We start from the raw sequence: 23865 nt of genomic DNA, 5'->3' as shown, positions 1-23865 counted from the left end.
ACAACAACAACAACATGAGGCAATTGAAAATACCATGGCTTCAGTCAGGCTTACCTTAGTCCTAAAAGCAACATATTTATTTGTTATTGAATACTTTAAAAGGTCTTTTGCAGCAGATTTTCCTAATGCAATATGTCATTTGATTTCTTGACTTCTGCTTCCATTGTAGATCCAAGAAAAAGGAAACCTTTGACAACTTCAATCTTTTCTCCATTTATTATGATTTTTTTTAATTTGTCTAGTTGTAAAGATGTTCATTTCTTTACAATGAGGTACAATCCATACTGAGGGATGTAGTATTTGATATTCGTCAGTAAGTATTGTAAATCCTCTTTGCTTTCAGCAAGCAAGGGTGTATAATCTCCATAACATAGGTTGTTAATGAGTCTTCCTCCAATCCTGATGCCACAATCTTCCTCATATGATCTATGTTCTCTGATTATTTGCTCACATGAAATAGGTTCCAACCAAACCCTCAATGATTTACAGTGGACTACTTATCTCTTTACGGTAGGAATACAGTACCCAGCATAGTGCCCTCTCAGTAGAAAATGTGTAATAAAACACATAGCTGGTTTTTATATAGCCTGATGTTCAACCCCTTTGCACCAAAGAATAAAAGTAGCAAACAAACCTGATATTTGTTGCCCACTTGTCAGAGAATTCTGCCCTAGCAAAGACAGAGGCAAAAAAATAATGAATGACATCTTAAAGACATGTTTTCTAGCAGCCCACACAGACCAGTACCCTTACGTATACATTTGCCCTTCAATACTGCTTTTCAAACAAATACTTCCCGAACATTATAATTTCAACCTCATGTTTTAACTGTTGTTTGGACTGTCTGCTTTCTAGTAATGCAGGAGAAAACATTAATTTCATTAGTGGGATGCCTCCAAATTACATAAAGGATGACTTTTTTGAGCTCTCCTGTAGGAAGATACCACATTTAGGTGCATTGATATACTGCATTTTTAGATCAAAGTGTGTATCTTCACTAATCTTTAGTAGATTCACTTTTATTGCTTTACCATCACCTCTTAGCAGAAAATTTAAGGCTCATTTTATTTAGTTATCTTTTATCTCTGATTTTCTGAAGTGAATATTCAAATTAGGTATAAAAACAGACAAAAGGGTAAACTTTGGAAAGATGGTTTTAAATTCCTATGTTGCTTTTTCATGTAGAAGGAAATGTTATCTTTGCAAAGAATATTCCAATGATCAAGACAGAAAGAACTTATCTGTCTAAAAGGGAAAAATAATCATGTAGTTCATTATTTGGAAAAATAATAGAAAGTATAAATATCACATAGTAGAGTTAGGTATTAACACCTGAATTAAGCTTAAAATTTCAGTTTCTAGTTAGGTATGACAATCTTCTCTCAAGATAAAATAATGGTGAGTGAAGGTTTTCTACATTTCCCAGTGGCTTTTCTGATAGTCAGCAGGGAAACAAACCATCATGTTCGTTTCATGGTTTTCATTTTGTCTCCATTTCTGAAGAAAAAGACTTGAGTGACATGTATTTTTTTTAATTTCTTAAACTTTTACAACATTCAGAATTTTTTCCTCATTGTGCCTTCGCTGATGTCTAAAGAGATTTGAGCTTTGACTATAGATTTCCCACACTGAACACATTAATAAGGTTTCTCCTCAGTATGGATTCTCTAATGATTATAAGCCCAGAATTCTGGCTAAAGACTTTTCCACATTCAAGACATTTGTAAGGTTTTTCTCTAGTATGAACTCTCTGGTGTTGCACAAGGATGGAAACTTCAGCTGAAGGCTTTCCCACACTCAGCACATTCCTTGGGTTTCTCTCCACTGTGAATTCTTGTGAATCCTGAAGAATAAGGGCTGGGTCTTGATTGAAGTGTTTCTCCCACTCATTACATATATATTGTTTCTTTCAACCCTGCCCTTGGTGAAACAGCCTTCTCCATACTTAAAAATCTGAGGAACACCTGTATTGAGAATGCCAGGAACATGGTGAGATTTTACTGCTGAAGGAATCTCCTGCTTTGGACCTAGTGCTCCATTTTCAGTACTAGCACTATCATTACAGTGCTTTAGGGACTGGAGCTCCCAGGATACCCATTTGAGCTGGTCCTCCACAGCATCCAACTCAGAACTTGGTAATCCCTGAGCTTCTTCTTGAGATACGATCTCCTTGACTAGTACTTCCCATTTTCGCCCATGAAAAGAAACCGGCTGTCCCAGGGTCCTCAAGCTCACTCTCCAAATCCTCCAGCGCTGTCACTGCCTCCTCTCCATTCTCTGGATGATGTTTTAGAACCCAAGTCTGTAGTTCCTTAGGTAGGATGGCTACAAACTGCTGCAGCACTACCAGTTCCAAGATTGGTTCTTTTGTGTGTTTTTCTGGCCTGAGCCACAGACAACAAACTTCTTGGAGCTGCTCCACAGCTTCATGGGACCCAGGAGAATCCTGGTATCCAAACTGCCTGAATCGCTGTCGGAAAACCTTTTGGTCAGGAAGGTGGTTCCAGGGGATACTAGATCCCACTTCCCCATGGGGATCCTCCTCTAATTTCACTCTCAGCCTTCTTTTTTCTTCTTCATCTAGAGTTGGGATGTTAGGTATGGATTCTTCTTCCACTGTCTGTGCAGATATCCTGAATCATAACACTTCAATAAAGGCCAATCAAGGCAGGGCACAGGACTCAGGAGAAATCCCCATTTTTACCACAGCACCCCTCCGGCTCATGAACTGCCACTGCTTCGCCGCCACCGCAGATGCAGAAGTTCGGCTCAACAAGCCCGTCCCAGAATCCTCCAGCGGGGAAGTCTTTGATCCACATAGGGTTTTCATTGGCTGATTTTTGGAAATAAATCCCCAGCCCTTTTTTCTTAGTCTTTTTAAGTGTTGAATTTTCATTAACACTTGTTCGGCCTCATAGCAATAGTAACCCTCCTATAACTGATGACCCTTCAAATGGACATTTGAAACTGTATTTCTTCAATTCTCATTTTTATTTTCCTTAAATATTGTATCCCTTTCCTTGTCATCTTAATTTCTTCATGTCTGTCTTAGAGGGAATTAAGTCTCCTCCCTTTAGAAAATAATTCCTCTGCCCTGATTCTGAACCAGAATCACTAAACTTCTCTGAGACATTATTCCATCACTTTTTGTCCTTTCTTCTGTATATTTCTCTTTCCATCGCTACAAAATTTTTCAGTACTAGCTGCATAAATGAATTAATCATAATAACCTCTCCTGACTCTAATTCCTTCTATGGTATCTGGAATATGTGTCATGGTTAAACTTAGTGGTAGCTCCCAACAGTTTGAGTATATATTCTGATCCCAATGATCAAGTTGTTCTAAAGCATTAAGCTAACAGACTAACTTCTCAAGTTTTGGTTTTCTTATCTGAAAATGATAGTAAAAAAAATTGTGTAAATAATAAACGTTTCAATTCATTTAAGTTTTTTAGTACAACATCTAGATAATCCAAAACAGTTGTTGTCGAGTGAATTTTTGCTCATGACAACCCCATGTGTGTCATAGTAGAATCATCCATAGGATTTTCAATGTTGATTTTTTGGAAAGTAGATTGCCAGGCATTTCCTCTAAGGTACCTCTAGTTAGAATTGAATCTACAAATTCTGGTTTAACAAATAAGTACAAGAACCATCAGCACTGCCCAGGGACTCAATCTGTTGTGTAGCAAATACTTTACTGACAGCGATTGTTATTCTTCATTTATATGTTCCTGTGTTAACGAGTTGTTTTGATATGAATATGAAATACAGTGATACGTTTCCCCAGGACTTAGAAGACATTTTTGTCTTCCCAGTTATGAAAGAAATGTCTTTTCACTCCATTATTATTCTTAAACTCATTATCCAAGTGTCTGAGTGTTCCTGTTTCAAAACACATAAGTGCAAACACAAAATAATATACTCAACACTCAGTCTTCTAGAGAAGAGAAACTTCTATAGTAAGTCTCTAACAATTTTTTAGGTCAGGAAAGATCAGAGGTCTAAATTCATTCCTTATTGTGTCTTTTTGTAACCCTGACAGTAGGCTTTCTTATTCATTCTCTGAAAAGTGTATGATTATTAAAAATAAAAGAAATATAGCAATGCAGTTTCCCATCAATATGCCTTTGTTCTTTAGAAATATTCTAATAATTTCTTTCAAAATAATAGAGCTTAAGTTCATCCCTGACAGATGGTTATAACATGATGAGTGAAAAGCATTAGTAATTTAACATATTTAAGCTACCATGGAAAATTAACAACTGCAAAAATTGAAAAACTAATTTCCTAATGCGATTTAGGCAAGACTGCAAGGATTTTCATTAAATAATATAAAACAAATTAGAAGCATAAAAACAAAACTCAGGAGCGGTAAACAACATCACATTAAGAGATGATTTTCACAGTGTTTTAACCATTTGCAAACTAAAGTCATTTAACTAAACTCTGTTAATTTTAAAACCAGAAAACTGCTTCTTGAATACTAAATTGTTTCAGGTTGTTTTTACTATTCTTTTTGCCAACTAGAATTTGACCAATGGTATCTAGAACATGATGAGCATTAAACGTGTTTTTAATATTTAGATTAGAAGTTAATTATGAGAGTTGTTGCTGTTTTTGTTAAGTGCCATCGTGTTGGCTCAGACTCATAGCTACCTCATATATCTGAGGAGTGGTTGGTGAGTTTGAATCTCCAACGTACAGTTAGCAGTCCTGTGCATATCCTACAGTGACACACCATGACTCCAATTATGAGGGTTGTTGTTGTTATTGTTGTTCAGTACCTTTGAGTCAGTTCTGACTCATGTCTACCCTGTACAGAATTTCTGAGGAATGGCTGGTGGATTTAAACAGCAAACCTTGTGCTGAAGGTTAGCACTAAAATAATATGGTTAGGAAATAATTTCCTCAACTTTGTTTTTTATGCTTGCTAATGATAAATGCTGCTTCGATTGTTCAGAAACATACAAGAAATGAATTGCAAAGTGAACCACATGCTTACTGCTTAGTAAAGAATGCATCAAATTTTAATTGCTGCAAAAATTCTCAAATGTAATGTCTTTGCTTTATCTAATTTGGTTGTTGACTTATTTCTAATGACTTCAAATATATTTTTCACTTTTTGTTTCTGTCTACAGAAAGCTGACCTTGCAGTTGCTCCATTGGCTATTACCTACGTTCGAGAGAAGGTCATCGACTTTTCCAAGCCCTTTATGACACTTGGAATAAGTATTTTGTACCGCAAGCCCAATGGTACAAACCCAGGCGTCTTCTCCTTCCTGAATCCTCTCTCCCCTGATATCTGGATGTATATTCTGCTGGCTTACTTGGGTGTCAGTTGTGTGCTCTTTGTCATAGCCAGGTAACATGCTCACTTTTGTGATTTTTTTGGCAATTGTTACCTCGTTTTTCTAACTAATAATTGTCAAAAGTCACAATGAATTTTAATCTTCCTTTTTTTTTTTTTTATTATTTCCCAAGGGGTAATATAGAATAATGAATTTTAAAAGTTGCATCACTTGCTACAATGTCTTGTACTGCCTTTTTGAGCAGTGATCATGCTGGTTGTGTCAATAAGCTATAAGTGTGCTAGGGTTTATCTTTCTTAATCAGAATCTAAAAACCAACTCCATAAGGTAGAAGAATGAGCTCCTGTTTTTTGAAGATTTTTGTTGAGTCTAACAGCAAAATAATCTGTTACTATCTTGAATAAATAATACATTCATCAGAAAACTAAACTACTGAAATTTAAAAGCAGACTTTTTTTTTTAAAGAACCAAGTCTAATTTAAAATGAGCATTTTAAATATAAAAACATTACCACAATTTCTACATATCATTGTCTTCAGAAAAAATATAATCCTACACGAAATTATTTATTTTCACCTATTTATAATGTTTGTTTTGTGTCATAGAACCAGGAACTCACATACCTAATTGAAATACATATACAATATTATAATTTTATATTGGACTTTTAAATCTATGTTATATCTCAGTCTATGTTTATTTTATATTTTATTCTTAATCTGAATGCAGAAATTTATAGTCATTTCTCATATATGTCTACCTCACTATTAATGTTCGATAGATCATTTTTAATATCATTTCTTTTACTTTTACCTTAATCGAAAGGATTAAAATTATACCTCAGGACTCAGAACTTGTATTTTTGTATTCTATACTCTTGCAAGCCTCATATTCCATTTTTTTTCTATTTTTATAGTCTATCAGATATCTAGAAAATTGGTCTGAATCCAAGATGAATTAGAATTTTATATATGATTTTTCATGTTGATAAAATGCTTATACTTGATAATAATATACACACTGGGGCTTCAAAAAGTTTATAGAAAAATGGAGTGTCCATGCTTTGTGTTAAATCTAAATATAAACATGTGGGTTTCATTTCAGCTACATTACATAGATTTTTCTGATAAGTATATCTTTAAAGATATTTATCCTTCCTTAAACTTATTCTGTTTTAAAAGTATATATTTTATTCTAGCAGTATAAAAAGTTTAAGGTCATTCATTTAAAAGAATAATTAATCAATGATAACTATTAGTATAGTACTTTTAATCAACTACACATAAACATTATGCAAATTTATAATTTTTTACTAATTGGCATACTAATGCTAAAGCCCTTGAGACAGCGATCAATTGCATAAAAATTAATAGTGGGACCATATATCCATATAGCATTTGAAGCTGTCTAATAGACACAATTGAAAGTTTTATTTAAAATTGGGGATTTTCCTAATCATATGGAGTATAAACTTCATTGTTTTTTAACCTCAGTTTCTATCTCCTTCCTGTGAAATGCCTTCTGGTATTTTAGCATTAAAGTTTGGATGAATTACATTATTTTCTAGTGACCAACACTAGCGATCTATTTAATATATTCAGAGAAATGAATTCCAATGTTTTAGTGTTAAGTAACCTAGTGGCTAGAGACACTGCACACTACCTACAGAAGAAATTAGAAAAATACAGACTACAAAATATAGGAAAAAAAAAACTTCTTTGATGTCTGCAGGCACACCTAATCCTTCTTGGTGGTGGTGGTGGTTGCGTGCCATGGAGCTGGTTCTGACTCATAAAGACCCTGAATAGCGTCTCTAAGGCTGTAGATCTTTACAGGAGCAGAAAGCTTCATCTCTCTTACACAGAACAGCCTGTAGTTTCAAACCGCTGACTTTAAGATTAACAGCCCAATCCGTGACAACTAGGCTACCAGAGGTCTTTATTCCATCTTAATCCAATTAACAAAAGTTTCTAAGAGGACCAAAGTTCCTAAGAGGAGTTGTTCCTCAGACAATCCTAAGACAATTGTGCACACATCTAAGAAACTGACTTCACTCAAATGGCAGTTAACCTGGAGTTAACAGAAAAAATCCTGTTTCTGGGTTTGTGTTTTTGTTTTGCTTTTACATTTAGAGTAGGAAATTTAGATAATCCAGCAACAATCTCTTGAATTCAAATCTCCTGGAATTTCATTCAGAAGTAAATACAGAAATATCTAGATTTTGTTTTTCCAGCTGAAAAGTATTTTTGCAAATAGAGGCATGTGGTAGAGACATGTCCTTAGCAAAATTACAAAATATTTTGGTACTTCTCCCATTGATAAACCTGCATAGGTAATATTTGCATAATTATGGAATTCTGTATTGATTTTATACCTAAGGACTGCATTTATGTAATTTGGGGGGGGGACATAAAGTCAGCTACAGGATTTCATTTTGTGTGTGTGTGTTTTAAAATTTTGGTAGGGCACTGGTCTATTTGTATCATCAGTTATTAAATGAATGGAATCCTGATGTAGTGTTATAGGATAAGCACTGGACTGACAACTACAAAGTTACCAGTTCAACCCTACAAGCCGCCCCCCAGAAACCGTATACAGGATCACTCTGAATCAGAACTGACTTGAAAGCATACAACAACAGCAACATTAAATGAATGGGTTTAAAAATATCACTATTTCAATTTCCTATTGAACAATCTAAAAATAAATCGTCTCATATGCTTTAAAATATTAAAATCTCTATTTGTGAGCAAATTAATAGATGCCATATTTATTAAATTGTTGTTGTTGTTAAGTGCGATCGAGTTGGTTCCGATCCATAACAACCCTGTACAGGGTGTAAATCTTTACGGTAGTAGAAAGCCTTATCTTTCTCTCGGGAGCGGATGGTAGTTTCGAACCGCTGACCTTAAGGTTCGCAGCCCGATTCGTAACCACTACGCTACCAGAGCTCCTATATTTATTAATAAGTTTAGCTATATTTACATTAAATAGTTAATGATGCTAGATGCTGTGGCAAATAATAAATAATATAAGAATAAATATTTTTGTATAGTCTCTCAGATTATTTTCAATTCTAAATAGTAAAATTATTTTAAAACCAGCTTTCAAATTAAAGCACACATACACAAAATTAAATCTCAGATTAAAAATTCATGAATGGGAATAGTTTAAATTCTAAACTGAATCTCTAAAATTAATGAATTGCAACAAACTATATCTATTCTGTCAGGGTTTTGAACTTTTGCTGTTATTACAGAAGTTCATGATGTGCAAATACACACAAAATGCCTAAATTACAAGTAGAAAACCCACTTGTCTTTCTAATTTAATTGACTAAAAATATTTGTTAGAATTTCAAATAAAATGTAGAATTTTTTAACTTATCAATAAATATTATATCTTAAATCATATATAGATCGCTGATGAACCTATTAACATGCTTATTAAAGTGAAAATAAATATGAAATTTTCTTTATGTTATATATATTCCTTATCTCCCTAGACATTACATATAAATGAAAGACAGTCACCAGTCTTCAAGACTTTCGAAATAGATGTTTCATTCTCTCCAGAAACTATAGGGAAAAAAGTCTAAAATCACTACCAAACTAAAAATAGAATTATGGAAAATTATGTCAAATTAAGATTTAGGAGATTGAAAAATCACTTTTAGGAATGAAAATAATTTATCAAAAAAGCAACAAATGTCTAAATAATTAATAAAAATTTTTCTCACTATTATTTTCACCTTTTTTTAATTTAACACTATCTGATATTGTTCTTGTGTATACATCTAGCTATCAAATCACACCTCCAATTTGTGTTGTGTCAACATTAGTTCAATCATTCCATCAATCACACACTCAATTAGTCAAATATTTATTCAACCTCTAGGAAGCACTATATAATTAGGGTACCAGAAAATAGCAAAGATTAATTTATGTATCTCAACTGTTCAGTTAATTTATTCAATAAATACTTTTATCTGTTGCCTACACAAAATGTGCCAAGGATTGTAACAGTTGTTCAACTTTAAAAACAAATATGACTCAATATGTTATTTTAATTAATAAGACCATGGTCAATGTATTTATTTCAGATTCTAAATACTTACTGCCTTTGAATATAATTTAAGGAATTATTTGACAGTTATCCTAGTTTTCTGTACAGGGTCACTATGAGTTGGAACCAACTCCACGGCACATAACACCAACATATATTCAAAATATATTTTCCTAAAAATTGACTTCATTTATACATATTACTTCTCACTGAAAAGAAATACAAACCTCTAGGAGCTCTAGTAGCATAGTGGTTACGAATCGGGCTGCAAACCCCAAGGTGCGCAGTTCGAAACTACCAGCCGCTCCGCGGGCGAAAGATGAGGCTTTCTGCTCCGGTAAAGATTTACAGCCTAGGAAACCCTGTGTAGGGTCGCTATGAGTCGGAACCGACTCCACGGCACATAACAACAACAACAAATGACATAAACCATTATAGAATTCAAGATTACAAGGCTTATTGAATACCTGTTATCTAATAGTAGAAACATATTCATTTTATTACTAATTTAAAACGAATCGGGCTGCGAACCTTAAGGTCAGCGGTTCGAAACTACCAGCTGCTCCGCGGGAGAAAGATCAGGCTTTCTACTCCCGTAAAGATTCCTAGAATTTATGTTCTTGGATTTAAAATTAGACTGCTTTGGGATTCCTTTTGAAAAATCCCCCTTGCCCCTATTTTAAAAGAAAAAGATAATCTAAAAAATCTTTAACAAATTTTTGGTATGTGTTTAGTCAGTATTAAAAAAGGGATAATACTCTTACTAGATTGTGTATTTCTTAGTGTGGTTTTATAGTATATGATCTCCTAAAAATAATTATATTTTTATAGCATAATGACATAATCAGCATGCTTATCTTAATTGCCTGAAACCTATATTTCAAGAATTAGGATTAACCTGGGGTATGGCATTCTAGACATAGAATGGCATTATCCCAGGAATCCTGCCAAACGAAATCTTGCCCACTAGAATATGAAAGCAAGTAACAGGGTTTTTTCCATGGTCTGGTTTCATGGCATATACGGTGGACATTAAATTTTAAGGTGCAAAGTCTTAGCAAATGGGTTGTGCTTAGTCATAATTGCCCCCAAACCTTCTCCATCTTCTTTCTAAACTAGTTTTCTTTGACATAGATGTATTTGTAGAGAGATAGTAGATAGTAATATAAAAAGTGATGAGGATCCCACCCTTTATACTGCTAAGAGGTACTTTCACCTTGCTTCAAATATTTCCTTTATTAAAAAAACAAAACTGGTAGGTACCATTTATAAAATTAACTGAGTTAAATTCTTGTAGGTATTAAGGGATTTTAAAAAATCAATTAGATGTCTAAGAGAGTTAAAGCTGTTCTAAGATCCAGTTTGTTAATATTTGTCTATGCTCCTAGTGATTTATTTTACAGAGATAAATAACCGAAACTGAAAAGAATGGTACATATAATTTCCTCCATCAGAATTGATGTAACCTTTATAATTTTTCACTAAGCAAAATGGTATTACATATTTTATTCAAGATTTGCATTTAAAATCTAAATACAAATTCTGGAGCAACAAAGTAATACTATAAAAATTTTTGTACGAAGAATATTCTTGAACAAAAGTGTTTTTAAATGAACAAATAAATATAGTCAACTATACATAAAAGGTGAGAAAACAAATCAAGTAATATGACTAAACTGGCATACTTAGGAAAATAGCAAATCAAAAACATGCAATTTTTAAAGAGCACGATGTTTATTTTTCCATACTTCATATACTATAGGGATTTCTTGCATGTTTTTGCATTGAATTACTTTGCATGTTTTTTTTTTTATAATATTAGAATATTAAATACTGGATTAGGTAACAGAAGATGGTCTCCCTAGAATTTGCACAAGGGTTTATTATTATAGCAAGAGTCTTAACAGTGACTGCCAATTCTGCCTTGACAAATGTTTTGGCTCTAACAAGAATTTCATTTTGTGGTCACAAAATGCTATTATATACCTGACAGATCATAGTTTAAAAAATATTTTGTATTTGTCTTGGAGCTCAGAGGTAAGGATGTTCCAAAGCATAGTGTGTTTTTAATGGGTTAACTGAGTTTAGAAAATTATGTCCAAAGTGCTTGCATTAATAAGTTGGTCTTGACTCCTAACTAATGTGCAGCAGCTTTTATATTCCTGTCACATTGATGGGTGACATTTAATGTACAGTGAAGGGCAACAATGAATTATTATGCACTTAAAAATGAATAACTGTTTTGGTGGCGTGCTCAATGTTAAACTAATGTGCTGTCAAGAAGACCATTGTCAAATTCAAATGAAATGCCAGTTTTGTTGTGTGCTTTGTAACCAACTTGCCCCACCTCTTACTCAGAAAACCATTTCAATTTTACCTTTCTATAACATAATTTTATATATCTCTTATTTCAATATTTTAAGATATTCTTACAAGGATGTATTGCAGGAAAATGTATCTTTTCTGTTTCTCATCTAATAATCTTCCATAAATTTACTGAAAAATTGTTTTGTAAATGAATGCTATTCTCCTAGTATGCCTTTTACACATATGAAAGTGATTATTAAAATTAACAATAGTTTTTTTTTCTTTTTTCTAAATTATTGACATGAAAGTCATTGTTGATTAAAATGTAAATGTACTTTCAAACAGGGATAAGGACACTTCTACATTAGGCAATGAGTTTTTGTTTTGTTCTTTTCTCAATTGTTTTTGGTAAATCTAATATGAAAAAAATACTTTTTTATATTAATTTTTTTCAGTAATATTCAGGGTTGCAAAGAGAACATGGAGTCACTCACACAAACTAGTTCTTAGTTTGAATCATTCATGAGATCAAACCAATTGGAACCGAGTTAAATAATTGAAGCAGTAAGGATTTTGTTTGACATAATCTGTCTAAAATTTAAAAAGAATCCCAAATTTTAGTAAAGAATAAATATATTTTCCAACTTTTCAGTGTTATGCTAGACATTTATAGTAATAAACTATTTGAGAAAAATTAGAATGAGGCAAGGTAGTTTGAAATTAAAGTGCTTCTTTTCTAATCTTCTGTAATTCAACTATCATCAAATGTTGGTTGATAACTGTGCTTAAAAGTTGTTACATTTCTCTTCAAGTGAATTTTACCCATGAAACTATTTGTTTTTCCTGATTTTTAGGCCAAAATCATTTATTAGAAATGGAAAAACCCATAGAAAACTTATTTGGGTGGGTCTCTCCTTTCCTGTAGCAACCAAATTAAATTCAAAACCAGAGGCAAAAAGACTGTTTCACTCTCTAATCATTGCAAATGTTTTCACTTGATAATATCAGCCAATGAGCTCCTGAGAACTACCATTATCGAATGCTGATTTGTTTCAATTTATACAATTCAGAATATCTAACTGAGTAAATCGCAGAAATCACATTTCTTTACTATGTTAGGATTACATTAAGAGATGTGAGAATGCTGAAAACATAATAAGTGACTTATTAAATTGCTAGATATTCTACTAAAAATGAAAATGATAACTTTGTTCTTAATGAATCCTTTATGGAATAATTTTACACACACATATACATCAGTATGCATATATGTACTCATATGTGTACGTGTGTGTCTGCCAATGGAGAGTTGCTAATGGGGAAAAGTTTCAGTCATGTAAGAAATTACTTTTTGCTTTCACTGGAAGAGTTGGATAGGAAAGTGAAAGTGTAGTGACCTATTTTGCAATGCCCATACTATCTCATATGCTTTTGAACATCTAGTTTGTTCAGAAGATAATGTGATAAAACAACACTGTAAATTGCTTGTTTCTCTCTATTTTTATGGTTTTTTCTTTCTAATTACATATATTGTTTTAGTTTGGGACCATAAAAAGAAATTCTTTCAGGTGAATGTCAAAACCAACGAGATAAGAATCAAGGTTTTATTTTATTGTTATTTTGTCCCTTTTTTAAAAAATCAAACCCTTATTCTTTTGTTTTTCAATTGTTAGATTTCTTGGAAGCTGCTTTTCCCATAGCTGTAGTGTACTACTAAAAATTCTTATAAGAAGATGACACTTCCCAATTTCCTTTGTCTCTGTTAATTCACAAAACAAAACTGCACTTCCAGTTTTCCAGTCATGGACTTTCTGCAATTTTTAGAAAATTTCTCAGTTACCTAAGAAAAATAGTCACCAGTCCAAGTATCCCAAGAAAATTATTGGTCTTCTACATTCATTAACAAAATTATTTCTGAAAATTTTAAATCTATAATATCTAGTTAAGAGAGGCCAAGGCATTTATATAGACACATAGTTGAAAGAATGGAGTCTGCAGGAAACCAGCAAATAAAAGAATAAAGAAGTGCTTACTTAAGGATAATTTTTCCCTATATGTATTTGTTCCATGACTGAATACAACCTTTCGTAAAAAAAAGCATTTAGTTATCTTCAAAATATGGAAAGATAGATTCTTTTTTATTTCTTTAATTGTAAACATAATACCTATTTTAATAAATTGTAGCTTGGAAAATATACTTGTCCTTTTACTATAGGTTCTTTAAGAGAAATTTATTATTATTATTATTTAAGAAAGATGCTTTCTTAATTAATGTTTTTGAATTAGGTTAGTTAGTATTGTGTAGAGTTGTGGAAGGGGGAAAAAAAGAGAAAAATACTATACTTATTTATATTGTATGTATACTACAGTCAGGCCGTATTTGAGAAACATACGTGATCAATGTATGACCTTCACTATTTAGTTACTATATGTTTTTATGGTTTGATTTATGGAGTAAATAGATGGTCCCCGTTTCCAAACGAATTAGGCTAGAGGTATTTATATTTGTTTAATATTAATATATTTTTATTTTATTCTCTTCTAGTTAGAAAGGTTCTGTAGAAAATGATGTAGAAGAAAACAAACTTAGAAAGGAACTTTTATCACTTTATTGACTAAATTTAAGAAGTATATCTCTTATTAGATCTGAAAATAGGAATTAAAAATATTTTTAATAAGTTGGACACTTAGACAGGGGACAATATTAGCAAACCATACCTATGAAGAATTGTCTTGTGGACCTCTTCTGTGATAATGCTGACACCTTTCCTTGGAAAATTGCTAGTAGCAGGTAGTAAAAGAATAGAAGCACATAGTATGTGTTTCTGGAAAATAAAGTTGTTATTGGTATGGTTTTGATGTTTTGGCCATAATTCATGAATATGGGAGAAATGTCAACATTAAATGAAAATGTATGAGTAGAATTTTTTGGTAGTAATTTATTACTCTCCATACAGTGTAAAATAATTCACTTTATCCAAATAATTAATGAGTAGGAGATATAATGTCATCAACCAGTATAACTTCATTCATTAGAACATGCCACAACACCTTAATTGCTATAATTTTTTACATTTCATTGCATACTTATATCATTCAAGTTAAACTGTTTTCATATTAATCCTTTTTGTTCTTTTAAAGAAAAATATCATGGCTCTCCTAAATTGGAATGATCGATGCAATATATACATATGGTATTTGGATAGAGCAAGCTTGATAGGATCTGTTTTGACTATAAGCAAGATTAGGAAAACAAACAACATAAAACATACTCTGTTGATGTTCAGTACCTAGTTTTCAAAATATTTTTAGTTAACACTCTTATAATGAGTGGTACTGTGAAGACGTCATCTGTAAGAAATATGCTAAATATATATATATCTCATTTGAATTGCAGAATCTGAGCTTAAATAATTCATTATACAATCTTTATTAATTTAGTAATTTTAAAGATTTTAATTTAAAAATATAGTTGATCTAATGTGCATCTGACTGAAACATACTTTAAGTTCCAATAACTTATAATTCATTTAACAGATGATTTCCCTCCCCCCACCACCACCACCCCAAGCCTGGCTATAGCATAGTTTTTTGATATTATTAGGCTAGATGTTTAACCCTACAGGAATTTTATGCCATCAATCACTTTCCAGTGCCCTGACTCTGACGATACCTCAAATGATAAAAAGAGATTAGTAAGTTTACAACAAAATTTCCTATTAATTTGGTGGACTTAATATTTGAAGCAAAGGTGAAATTTTGGTTCAAATGTTACTGGCATGATAAACATTATAAACAGTTTAGGGCTACAACTGTCATCTAAGTTGGTTCAGAATATGCACCTGAATATTATTTTAGCATAATAAAATTAGGTAAGTGTTTCCCTGCTTCCCTTACTATTGTTGCTATTGACAGGGGTGGTTTATTGGGAGGTCTGTTTCAATAAAAGTCTAGCAATTTATTAGACTGAAGATATGTTTTGGAAACTGGTATTATTGAAATAATTTTATAGGTAAAATTCATTTGGTAGTAGTAAAATTTTGCCTATATAAAGAGTTTCAAAAACTAGATTTTCACTTAGTCAAATGTTTATTAATTTCAAAATCTTCATATTACATTTCAGTTTTCAGCTAGGACTTCAAAATATGTCAATTAGGAATATACTATCAGAAATAATGTTTAATAGTTCCACCTTTTAGACATTTAAAAATATTTTATTTTAATAGTTGGTGATTCAGATATTTTAGTTGTAAAAAAGATACCAAGTGTTTTCCAAACATATTTCAGTTGTTCTAGGTATTAAACTGCTTATATAGTATTCACACATAATCAAAATATTTTATTGATATATTTTATATGATATATATATTTAAAAGATATTTAGTTGGAAAAAATAAGGTCCAAAAGTTATTAAACTTTGCAAAAATCTTATTAAAATTAATCTTATAGTTAAAAATTCAGTGAAGAGGGGAAAAAAAGAATCTCATTTACCTTGCATGTTTATGGTAACTGAAGTTTGCTAATTTTGTGTAATCCTTTTATTCTCATAGATGTAATTCAATTAAAATGTGTAGTGAGAGTAGGAAGTCAAATGCTACCTATCAAATTCTAGCTTCAAGTTTTTGTTGTTCATTGTTAACTTATTGAGTGTCCATTTTATAAAAAACAAAAGCATACTCCGTTTCATTTTCCAGTATTAGAAACCTCATGACTAGCTGACTGATCTGAGAACAGTCTGCCTTAGGCCTTTTAATTCTGGATTACCTGCTTTTAAAATCCTTAGCAAATGTGTTGCAAGTTAACCATTTGCTTCAGATTTGTAAATCTTAAGAGAGCATTTTACCAAATGCAAGCTATGCTTACATTTATTTTTGAAAATCTACTTTTTCTGTTTCCTTTGCAAACATATTAAACTACATTGGTAAGAAATCAATTTACAGGACAAACTTATGGTTTCTTAAGCAATGTTGGCATGGAGCCATTTTCCTTATTATTCTCAATTTAAAGCCACTCTTAATTTAATTAGAAATTGGTTATTTTGAGCTGTGTAAAATTAAGTGTATATTTTATAGCATCAAAAATAATGACTTTTCTACAGGAATCTTGAAATGGCCAATAGATAACTATACTAAGGGTTTCGTATTAACAATTTTTTAATTCTTAGTTTAAATATGTAACAAATAAGTAACAGTGTACCATTATCATTTAATTATATTTATAAAATATTGCTTAAGATTAGAATAAATATCAAGGCTCAGACATCAGCTTATGGATGAAGTTAATTAACTACTTATTTTTCAAATGTAAATTTTCAATGGTTACTACTAATAAGAGTCAGCTGAAAACTCTAAAATGAAGATTTTAATATTAGCGTAGTGGTTATGAATTGGGTTGTGAACCTCAGGGTCAGCAGTTCGAAACTACCAGCTGTTCCGCGGGAGAAAGATGAGGCTTTCTGCTCCTGTAAAGATTTACAGCCTTGGAAACCCTGTACAGAGTCGCTATGAGTCGGAACCGACTCCATGGCACATAACAACAACAACAACAACAGTTTATACATTACTAATGAAAATAGTGAGATTTCATTTCCTTTAAGATTATAATTTTACATTTTTTTTTACATTTTAAATTTATTTTCATTAATCAATTGGACATCAATGAAACTGATCGTTGTTACCATTTCATTGATCCTTCTAATCCATTTATGTCTATTAAATAATATGTTCAATAGCATATTATTAAAGCGTTCATGAACAGATAATTCTTATACTTTGCTCTGTACATCTGATGACTCCTAAGTAAACAGTGTCAGTATTAATTAGGAGTCCTTCTGTAGCAGTGTGGATTAATGTGCTGGACTGAAAAATCGGTTTGAACCGCAAGGTCAGTGGGTGTATGGGTTGGAACCGGCTCAAGGCACTTAAAAACAACAAAAACAATGTTAATTAGTAAACAGTGTAAGCATGCTGTTTTTAACATAATGATGTATATTATTCCTAGGTATGATAGTATTTGTTTAATAACTGCCTATGACAGAGTCCTGGTATCACACTGTAGCATACGCACAGGACTGCTAATCACCAGGTTCAAGCCTACTAGCTACTCCTCGGAAACCCCAGACAGGGTACCTGTGAGTCAGAACCAACTCGACGGCACTTACCAACAACATGATAGGGAAATAGGCTTTGGATTACAATATTTACCCAATTTCTTGGTGTAAATATTCCCACTACAGCCAATACCAAGCTACCAACAGAGTGTCATAAAGAGGAGAGTTGGGAAGAAAGAACAAAATTGCCTCTTGAGAACCAGCAAGACCTTGCTGGCTCTAGAATAATGCTAATACAAACACCTTCAAGTGAAGGGAAAGACATGGGGTCAAAAGGTGAATAGCAGATAGTCCAGATTAAATATATTTATGTGCATGAGAAGAATGTGTGGAAGATAATAGCAAGGTTGTAGAGGCTTGACAGCAAATACAAAGAGTTGGGCTTTATTAAGACAATTCAGAGTAATTCTAAAGGCAAAGCAAATGCTATTAGCCTCTTGCTTATCAAAATAACTCGATATCTATACAATTAGCATACTGTTTGAAATTATCTGCATATTAAAATATCTATGAAAAAGTGAAAAGACACCAAGGAAAACACCTATTTGTCAAACTTATGGGAAAGACATTTGGACATTAGAGTTTTCTGAAGGAAACTTTGGCAGCATAGTGGTTACAAGTTGGGCTGCTAACCTCAAGGTCAGCAGTACGAAACTACCAACCATTCCTCTCAGGAGAAAGATGAGGCTGTTCTGCTCCCGTAAAGATTTACAGCCTTGGAAACTCTATACAGGGTCCCTATGAGTTGGACGACACACTGCCACCACCACCACCTGAATTATTGAGTCTAGATCACTTAAATTAAATAAATAAATTTTTAAAAAACCACATTAACTTTTCACCATGATATAGTCTTTCCTGTATATAATCTTTGAACAAAAATTCCAAAAGAAATACAATTTTCTAAGGCCACTCAGCAACACCATTATAAAAATCAATTATTGTCATCTGAAAGTTCATTCATAGGTTCAGAATCTGTATCAGTAGGAAGAGGATCACCTGTGGGTAATAGGAAAGCTGACAAAGCAGTTCCTTAAATAAACATGTAGAAAAACTGAAACAACTGCTGAGGGGCAACATCAAGGAACCTGGCACATCTTCTATCTTCCTGCTCCACCATCCTTAGAGGCTCTCATACTCATGACTGCAAGATTCAGAAAGGAAGTGTGATTCTATGTTCATCTTATTGGCTAGAATCATTTTACTAGGATCCCAACCTGTATGAAAGGCTGCAGACATGAGTTTTAAAATCTGGGTATATTGCTGGATCTGACAAGTGGCTATACTCCACAACCTGCACAGAGAGATTAAACCTGAGTAGGAGGGATAGGAGATTAGAAAAAAAGGAAGACACAAAATGAAAATAGTAAAGTTGAGACCAGGTGGGACACAGCACTCTGATGGAGATACTGCGACACAGACCTTGATCAGCACTTTTATTATATACACATATCAAACGGAAGTGCTAGGGGCAGGGAAAAGAGGTAAAAATCATCTGATGTTATAAGTGGGAAGGAGCTCTGGTAGCGTAGTGGTTATTAATTGGGCTGTGAATCTCATGGTCAGCAGTTTGAAACTACTAGCTGTTCCGTGGGAGAAAGATGAGGCTGTCTGCTCCTGTAAAGATTTACAGCCTCAGAAACCCTGTACAGGGGTGCTATGAGTCGGCACCGACTCCACAGCACATAACAACAACAACAGTAAGTGGGACTTTATCAGAAGAATATAGTTGCCAGGGAAACAGAGATAGAGCAGCTAGATGTTTTTGCAGACTTGAACTGAAAGTCATACAAGGAAAAAACCTTGCAAGTTCCCTGTCCCCCGAGGCAGCCCTGCAAGTTCCTCAGTGGAGCAAGTTGACTTGGGAGCAGCTTGATTTTTCTGAAACACAACTGTTCAGTTGCAATCCTTCAGTTAAACTACCCCCAAGTCTGATACCTTCAGCTCAAATCACTCCCAACACTGCTACCTCCGAGTTCTTTTGTAAAAGTAAGAAAATGACATGTTATTGAGTTTGTAATTGGCAGTGCCTGCTACAGGAACTAACAGTTATGAAGTGATTCACACATGAGTTTATTACAGTTGAGATTTTCCCAAATTGCTATAATTATTTATTTCAAGTATCCATTTCTGAAGTTTTCTCTTTTCTTCCTTGTATCACCTGTCAGGCTGCCTCCCTCTGATCAGACTGACTACTAGCTTCCTATTTGTTTAAATCATCATTCTCTTTAAAACAGACTAACAAAGGTAATTGTAACAAATGAAAAGTAATTATAAATATTTCATGAATTGTTACTCTAATATTACTGATGCTATTGTTGTTGTTAGTGCTGCTGAGTCATTTCTGATTTATAGCAACCCTGTATAGGGTTTCTTAGGAGTGGTTAGTGAGTTTAAACTGCCGACCTTGCAGCTCAATTCGACCTTGTGGTCCGGTGCTGCCTTATTTTTGGTGAGAAATATTCTAGTTCATCAATTCTTTTCCATTTTTTTCTAACAGACAATAAAGAATTGGATTAAGAAAAAAAGTTTTTAAAATTTGGCATCCTCCATAATTTTCACACAACATAAGTATATAAAGGGGCTTCACAATTTCATAGAAATGTTTCCTAATCTTTTAATTCTGCATTTCCATCAACTTTTTGAAACCCCCTCTTAATTTAACAGGATAGATTTTATGAAACATCAGCTGCTGAGTTGTTCCTAGGGAGTGAAGAACCAAATAAAAACAAAAGCAAAACATTTAAGAGAAGTCTATGATCAAATAATGTCAAGACCTTATCTAAGTTTCACTGCTAAACATCTGAAAGTCTCTGAAAAGTCTAACTAGGTTTGTCTAATTTAGCATTTCCCTAACTCTTTTGTCCTTGAGACATTTTTCTCTGTTGATATTTCTATCATATATTTTCTATTAATAACCACTGCAATTAATCTTATATTTAGCTGAAAGTATGAAATATTGTTTTAATGTTTAAGTTCATCTGAATGTGTTGCTTTCATCAATTGAACTACATATAAATTGAATCACCTGTGATGGAAGTAAGTTAGCATCTGTGCTCCTGATTTCACATGGAGTTGTTATCAGGGTACATTCCACTGAGGAACATGTAAGCATTTATTTGAACAACAGTTTTTGATTTAATGATACTTGTGTAAACCCTAGACAAGGTCGCTATGAGTCATAACCAAATCAGTGACACTTAACAACAAGGCATAAATGAACTAATTCTTTTAAAGTTTTCTTAGGTTATCATAATATAATTGCCTTAATTTTCAAGACTCTGCATCTAAAAGTGAACAAAGTGAATGTGTAAAATATAAATTTAATTATGGAAATTAAAAATTTTACTTCCACATAAAAATGGTTAGTCTTAAGACATTTTCTTAGTATGTTGTTGTTGTTGTTGTTAAGTACCTTGGAGTTGGTTCCAACTCATAGTGACCCTGCATAGGGTTTCCGAGTTTGTAAATCTTTACAGGAGCAGAACACCTCATCTTTCTTCCGTGGAACCGCTGGTAGTTTCGAACTCCTGACCTTCAGGTTAGCAGCCCAATTTGTAACCACTACACTAACAGAGCTCCTTTGTTATTATATTAGATATAGAAAATCAAATTTGGTATTTGATTATCAAAAAGACAGTTACTGGATATTCAAAAAACAAAACAAAAAAGCAAAATAACTGTTGTTTTTGTTAAGTGCCTTTGAGTTGGTTTCAACTCATAGTGACCCTGCATAATGTTTCCAAGAAGCAGCTGGTGGGTTTGAACTGCCAGCTTCTGGCTAGTAGTCCAGTGCTTACCCTACAGCTTCACACAGGCAATTGGGGGGGAAAAATCAACTTTATTTTGGTATAATAATAAGCTTAGCAAATAAGTTATCTTTGTCATGCTGGCAACTTATATGATATAATATGTATATGGTTCAAATAAAGCTTATTCAGGGTTGCTATGAGTCAGAACCAACTCGAAAGCACTTAACAGTTTTATGTAAAATACTTTTCTTATCATTTAAGGATGAAATAATAATTTCTTTTGTGTTAATTGCAAGGATGAAATTAATTATCTATTCCTTTTTAAATGCTCAGCATTTGAGGGGATGAATTATGCAAATTTTAATTTGAGCCATATCAAAGCTGAAGCTCTGATCTTTAGCTTATAACACATACTTTTATAAACAGGGCAGGAAAGAAGGCACTGTATTTTAAAATTTATTTACATGTTATTGTTGTTAAGTGCCATCAGATCAATCACAATGATCCTGTATAGGGTTTCTGAGGAGCGGCTGTTGGGTTGCTGACTGGTTTGCAGTCCAGTGCTTATTCTACAGTGACATAAGACAACATCAAATGATAATTATTAATAGTTGAATTCTGTGCCGAGTACAAGTATCCTAAATCAAAAAGACGCAAGATGTGTATTAAAGTCAACATATTTGTTGTTGTTAAGTGCCATCAAGTGGGTCCCAACACATAGTGACACTGTATAGTTTCTGAGGAGAACTGCTCACCTTGGTTGGCAGACCAGTACCTATCCCATAGCACCACATAAATAAGTCTAAAGTCTAAAACTCAAGTATGTTGTTGTATTGTTGTTAAGTGCTATCATGGGGGTTTAGATTCATAGTGATCCAAGGAATTGCTGGTGGGTTTGAACCTACAGTACTATACCAGGACTCCTTATAGTGATGTTAAAATGGTCTTTCTAAAGAACAAGCAGCCATTTTTATTTGCATGCTTCTATTTTGACCATCTACGCAGGTTAGACAAGTAGCAATTTTGAATGACTCATCTGAAAATGAATGCAATTATCAAAGGATTATATGGTCCATCCATGAATTCATTCACTCATTTTAATCTTTTGTTTGCAGCCTTCTAACTCATCTTATCACTCTTGTTTATTGTTGATAGGAAGTATTATGGTTTAGTTTTAGCCTATTCCAAATAAAATACGATGTTATATAAAAGCTTCATAAATGTCAGCTACTCTTTCTCAAATTTATATCAAGTTTTGCTTTTTCCTTACTTAGAATCAATGAAGGTCTACCTAATTTTTTCTTAGCTCTTTCTTGAATATAACATAATATATATATCCACAATAAAGACCTAAATCATAATTTATGTGTGCACAGTGGTTCTATAAGATAAGAATGGAACTGCAAACCATGATTGCACTGTTTAAGCTCTTCAGGGGAGAGATGAGACTTTCTGTTCCTGAGATGACTTAAAGCCTTGGAGACCCCATTATACAAGGTCACTATGAGTGTAACTGACTCAATGACACTTAACAACAACAGCAACATCATAATTTATAATCATATATAATTTTATATTTCAGATTGCACCTAAAATAAGACACAATGTGTTTTCATGCAGTGATCATTTCATTGCCTTTAAATTTTTCCAGCTCCATTAGCTATTATCTATCTATCTGAAAATTTATGTGAGTCTTTTATATTTTAATGCCTCTCCCTTTCATAATTCATAATACATATTTGTTTGAGATAACCTGACACCAGATATACCTAAATGATTTCTGAAATAGAACTGAATTTACTGAGAGGGAAGAAATAGAAAAGTATTATATAAAGCGGTGTCAGTGTTACATATGAAAATTCTGGGTCATAACAAATAATTACCAAATATGACCAAGTAACCTAAGAGGAATTTGATCTCCTTAATTCAAATATGACTAACCCTTCAGTAATGTCATTGTTCAATAAAGTATATACATAAAATATTATTTGAAAAATCCAAAGTGATTTTGTTGAGACAGGTTACAAATTCACTGTTAGCATTTTTCACCAAAGTTTTTAAAAAGAATTTTGTGTCAAAGGTTGTCCCATGAGTTCTTTAGTATTTTGTATTCTAATCATAAAGCAAGATCTTATATATGTGTGCATGTTACTTTTTAACCTCAGCAAAAAAGACTATAAACTCCAGAGGTCTACACCTTAAATTTTTACCAGTCATTTACACACACACACATACTACCCATTAAGGAGCTCTGGTAGCGTAGTGGTTACGAATCGGGCTGCGAACCTTAAGGTCAGCGGTTCGAAACTACCAGCCGCTCC

The 23865-nt window shown here is 32.9% G+C and overlaps 1 protein-coding gene and 1 pseudogene across 3 annotated transcripts in view; one reads left to right on the top strand and one right to left on the bottom strand.

Annotated features, from left to right (window-relative positions):
• Window positions 1-23865, top strand: part of GRIK2 (glutamate receptor, ionotropic, kainate 2) — a 960410-nt gene that overhangs the window by 712188 nt on the left and 224357 nt on the right. For all 3 annotated transcript variants that reach the window (XM_006865837.1, XM_006865838.1, XM_006865839.1), the window contains exon 11: window positions 5141-5364. In XM_006865837.1, the coding sequence (XP_006865899.1) occupies window positions 5141-5364 (224 nt within the window). The remainder of the gene's footprint in view (window positions 1-5140; window positions 5365-23865) is intronic.
• On the bottom strand, window positions 1540-2819 carry LOC102835587 (annotated as a pseudogene).

The sequence above is a fragment of the Chrysochloris asiatica genome, unplaced genomic scaffold (assembly GCF_000296735.1).
Source record: "Chrysochloris asiatica unplaced genomic scaffold, ChrAsi1.0 scaffold00084, whole genome shotgun sequence".
NCBI classification, from domain to species: domain Eukaryota; kingdom Metazoa; phylum Chordata; class Mammalia; order Afrosoricida; family Chrysochloridae; genus Chrysochloris; species Chrysochloris asiatica.
The sequence above is the reverse complement of the archived record's forward strand: the minus strand, read 5'-3'. Positions and strand labels throughout refer to the sequence as shown.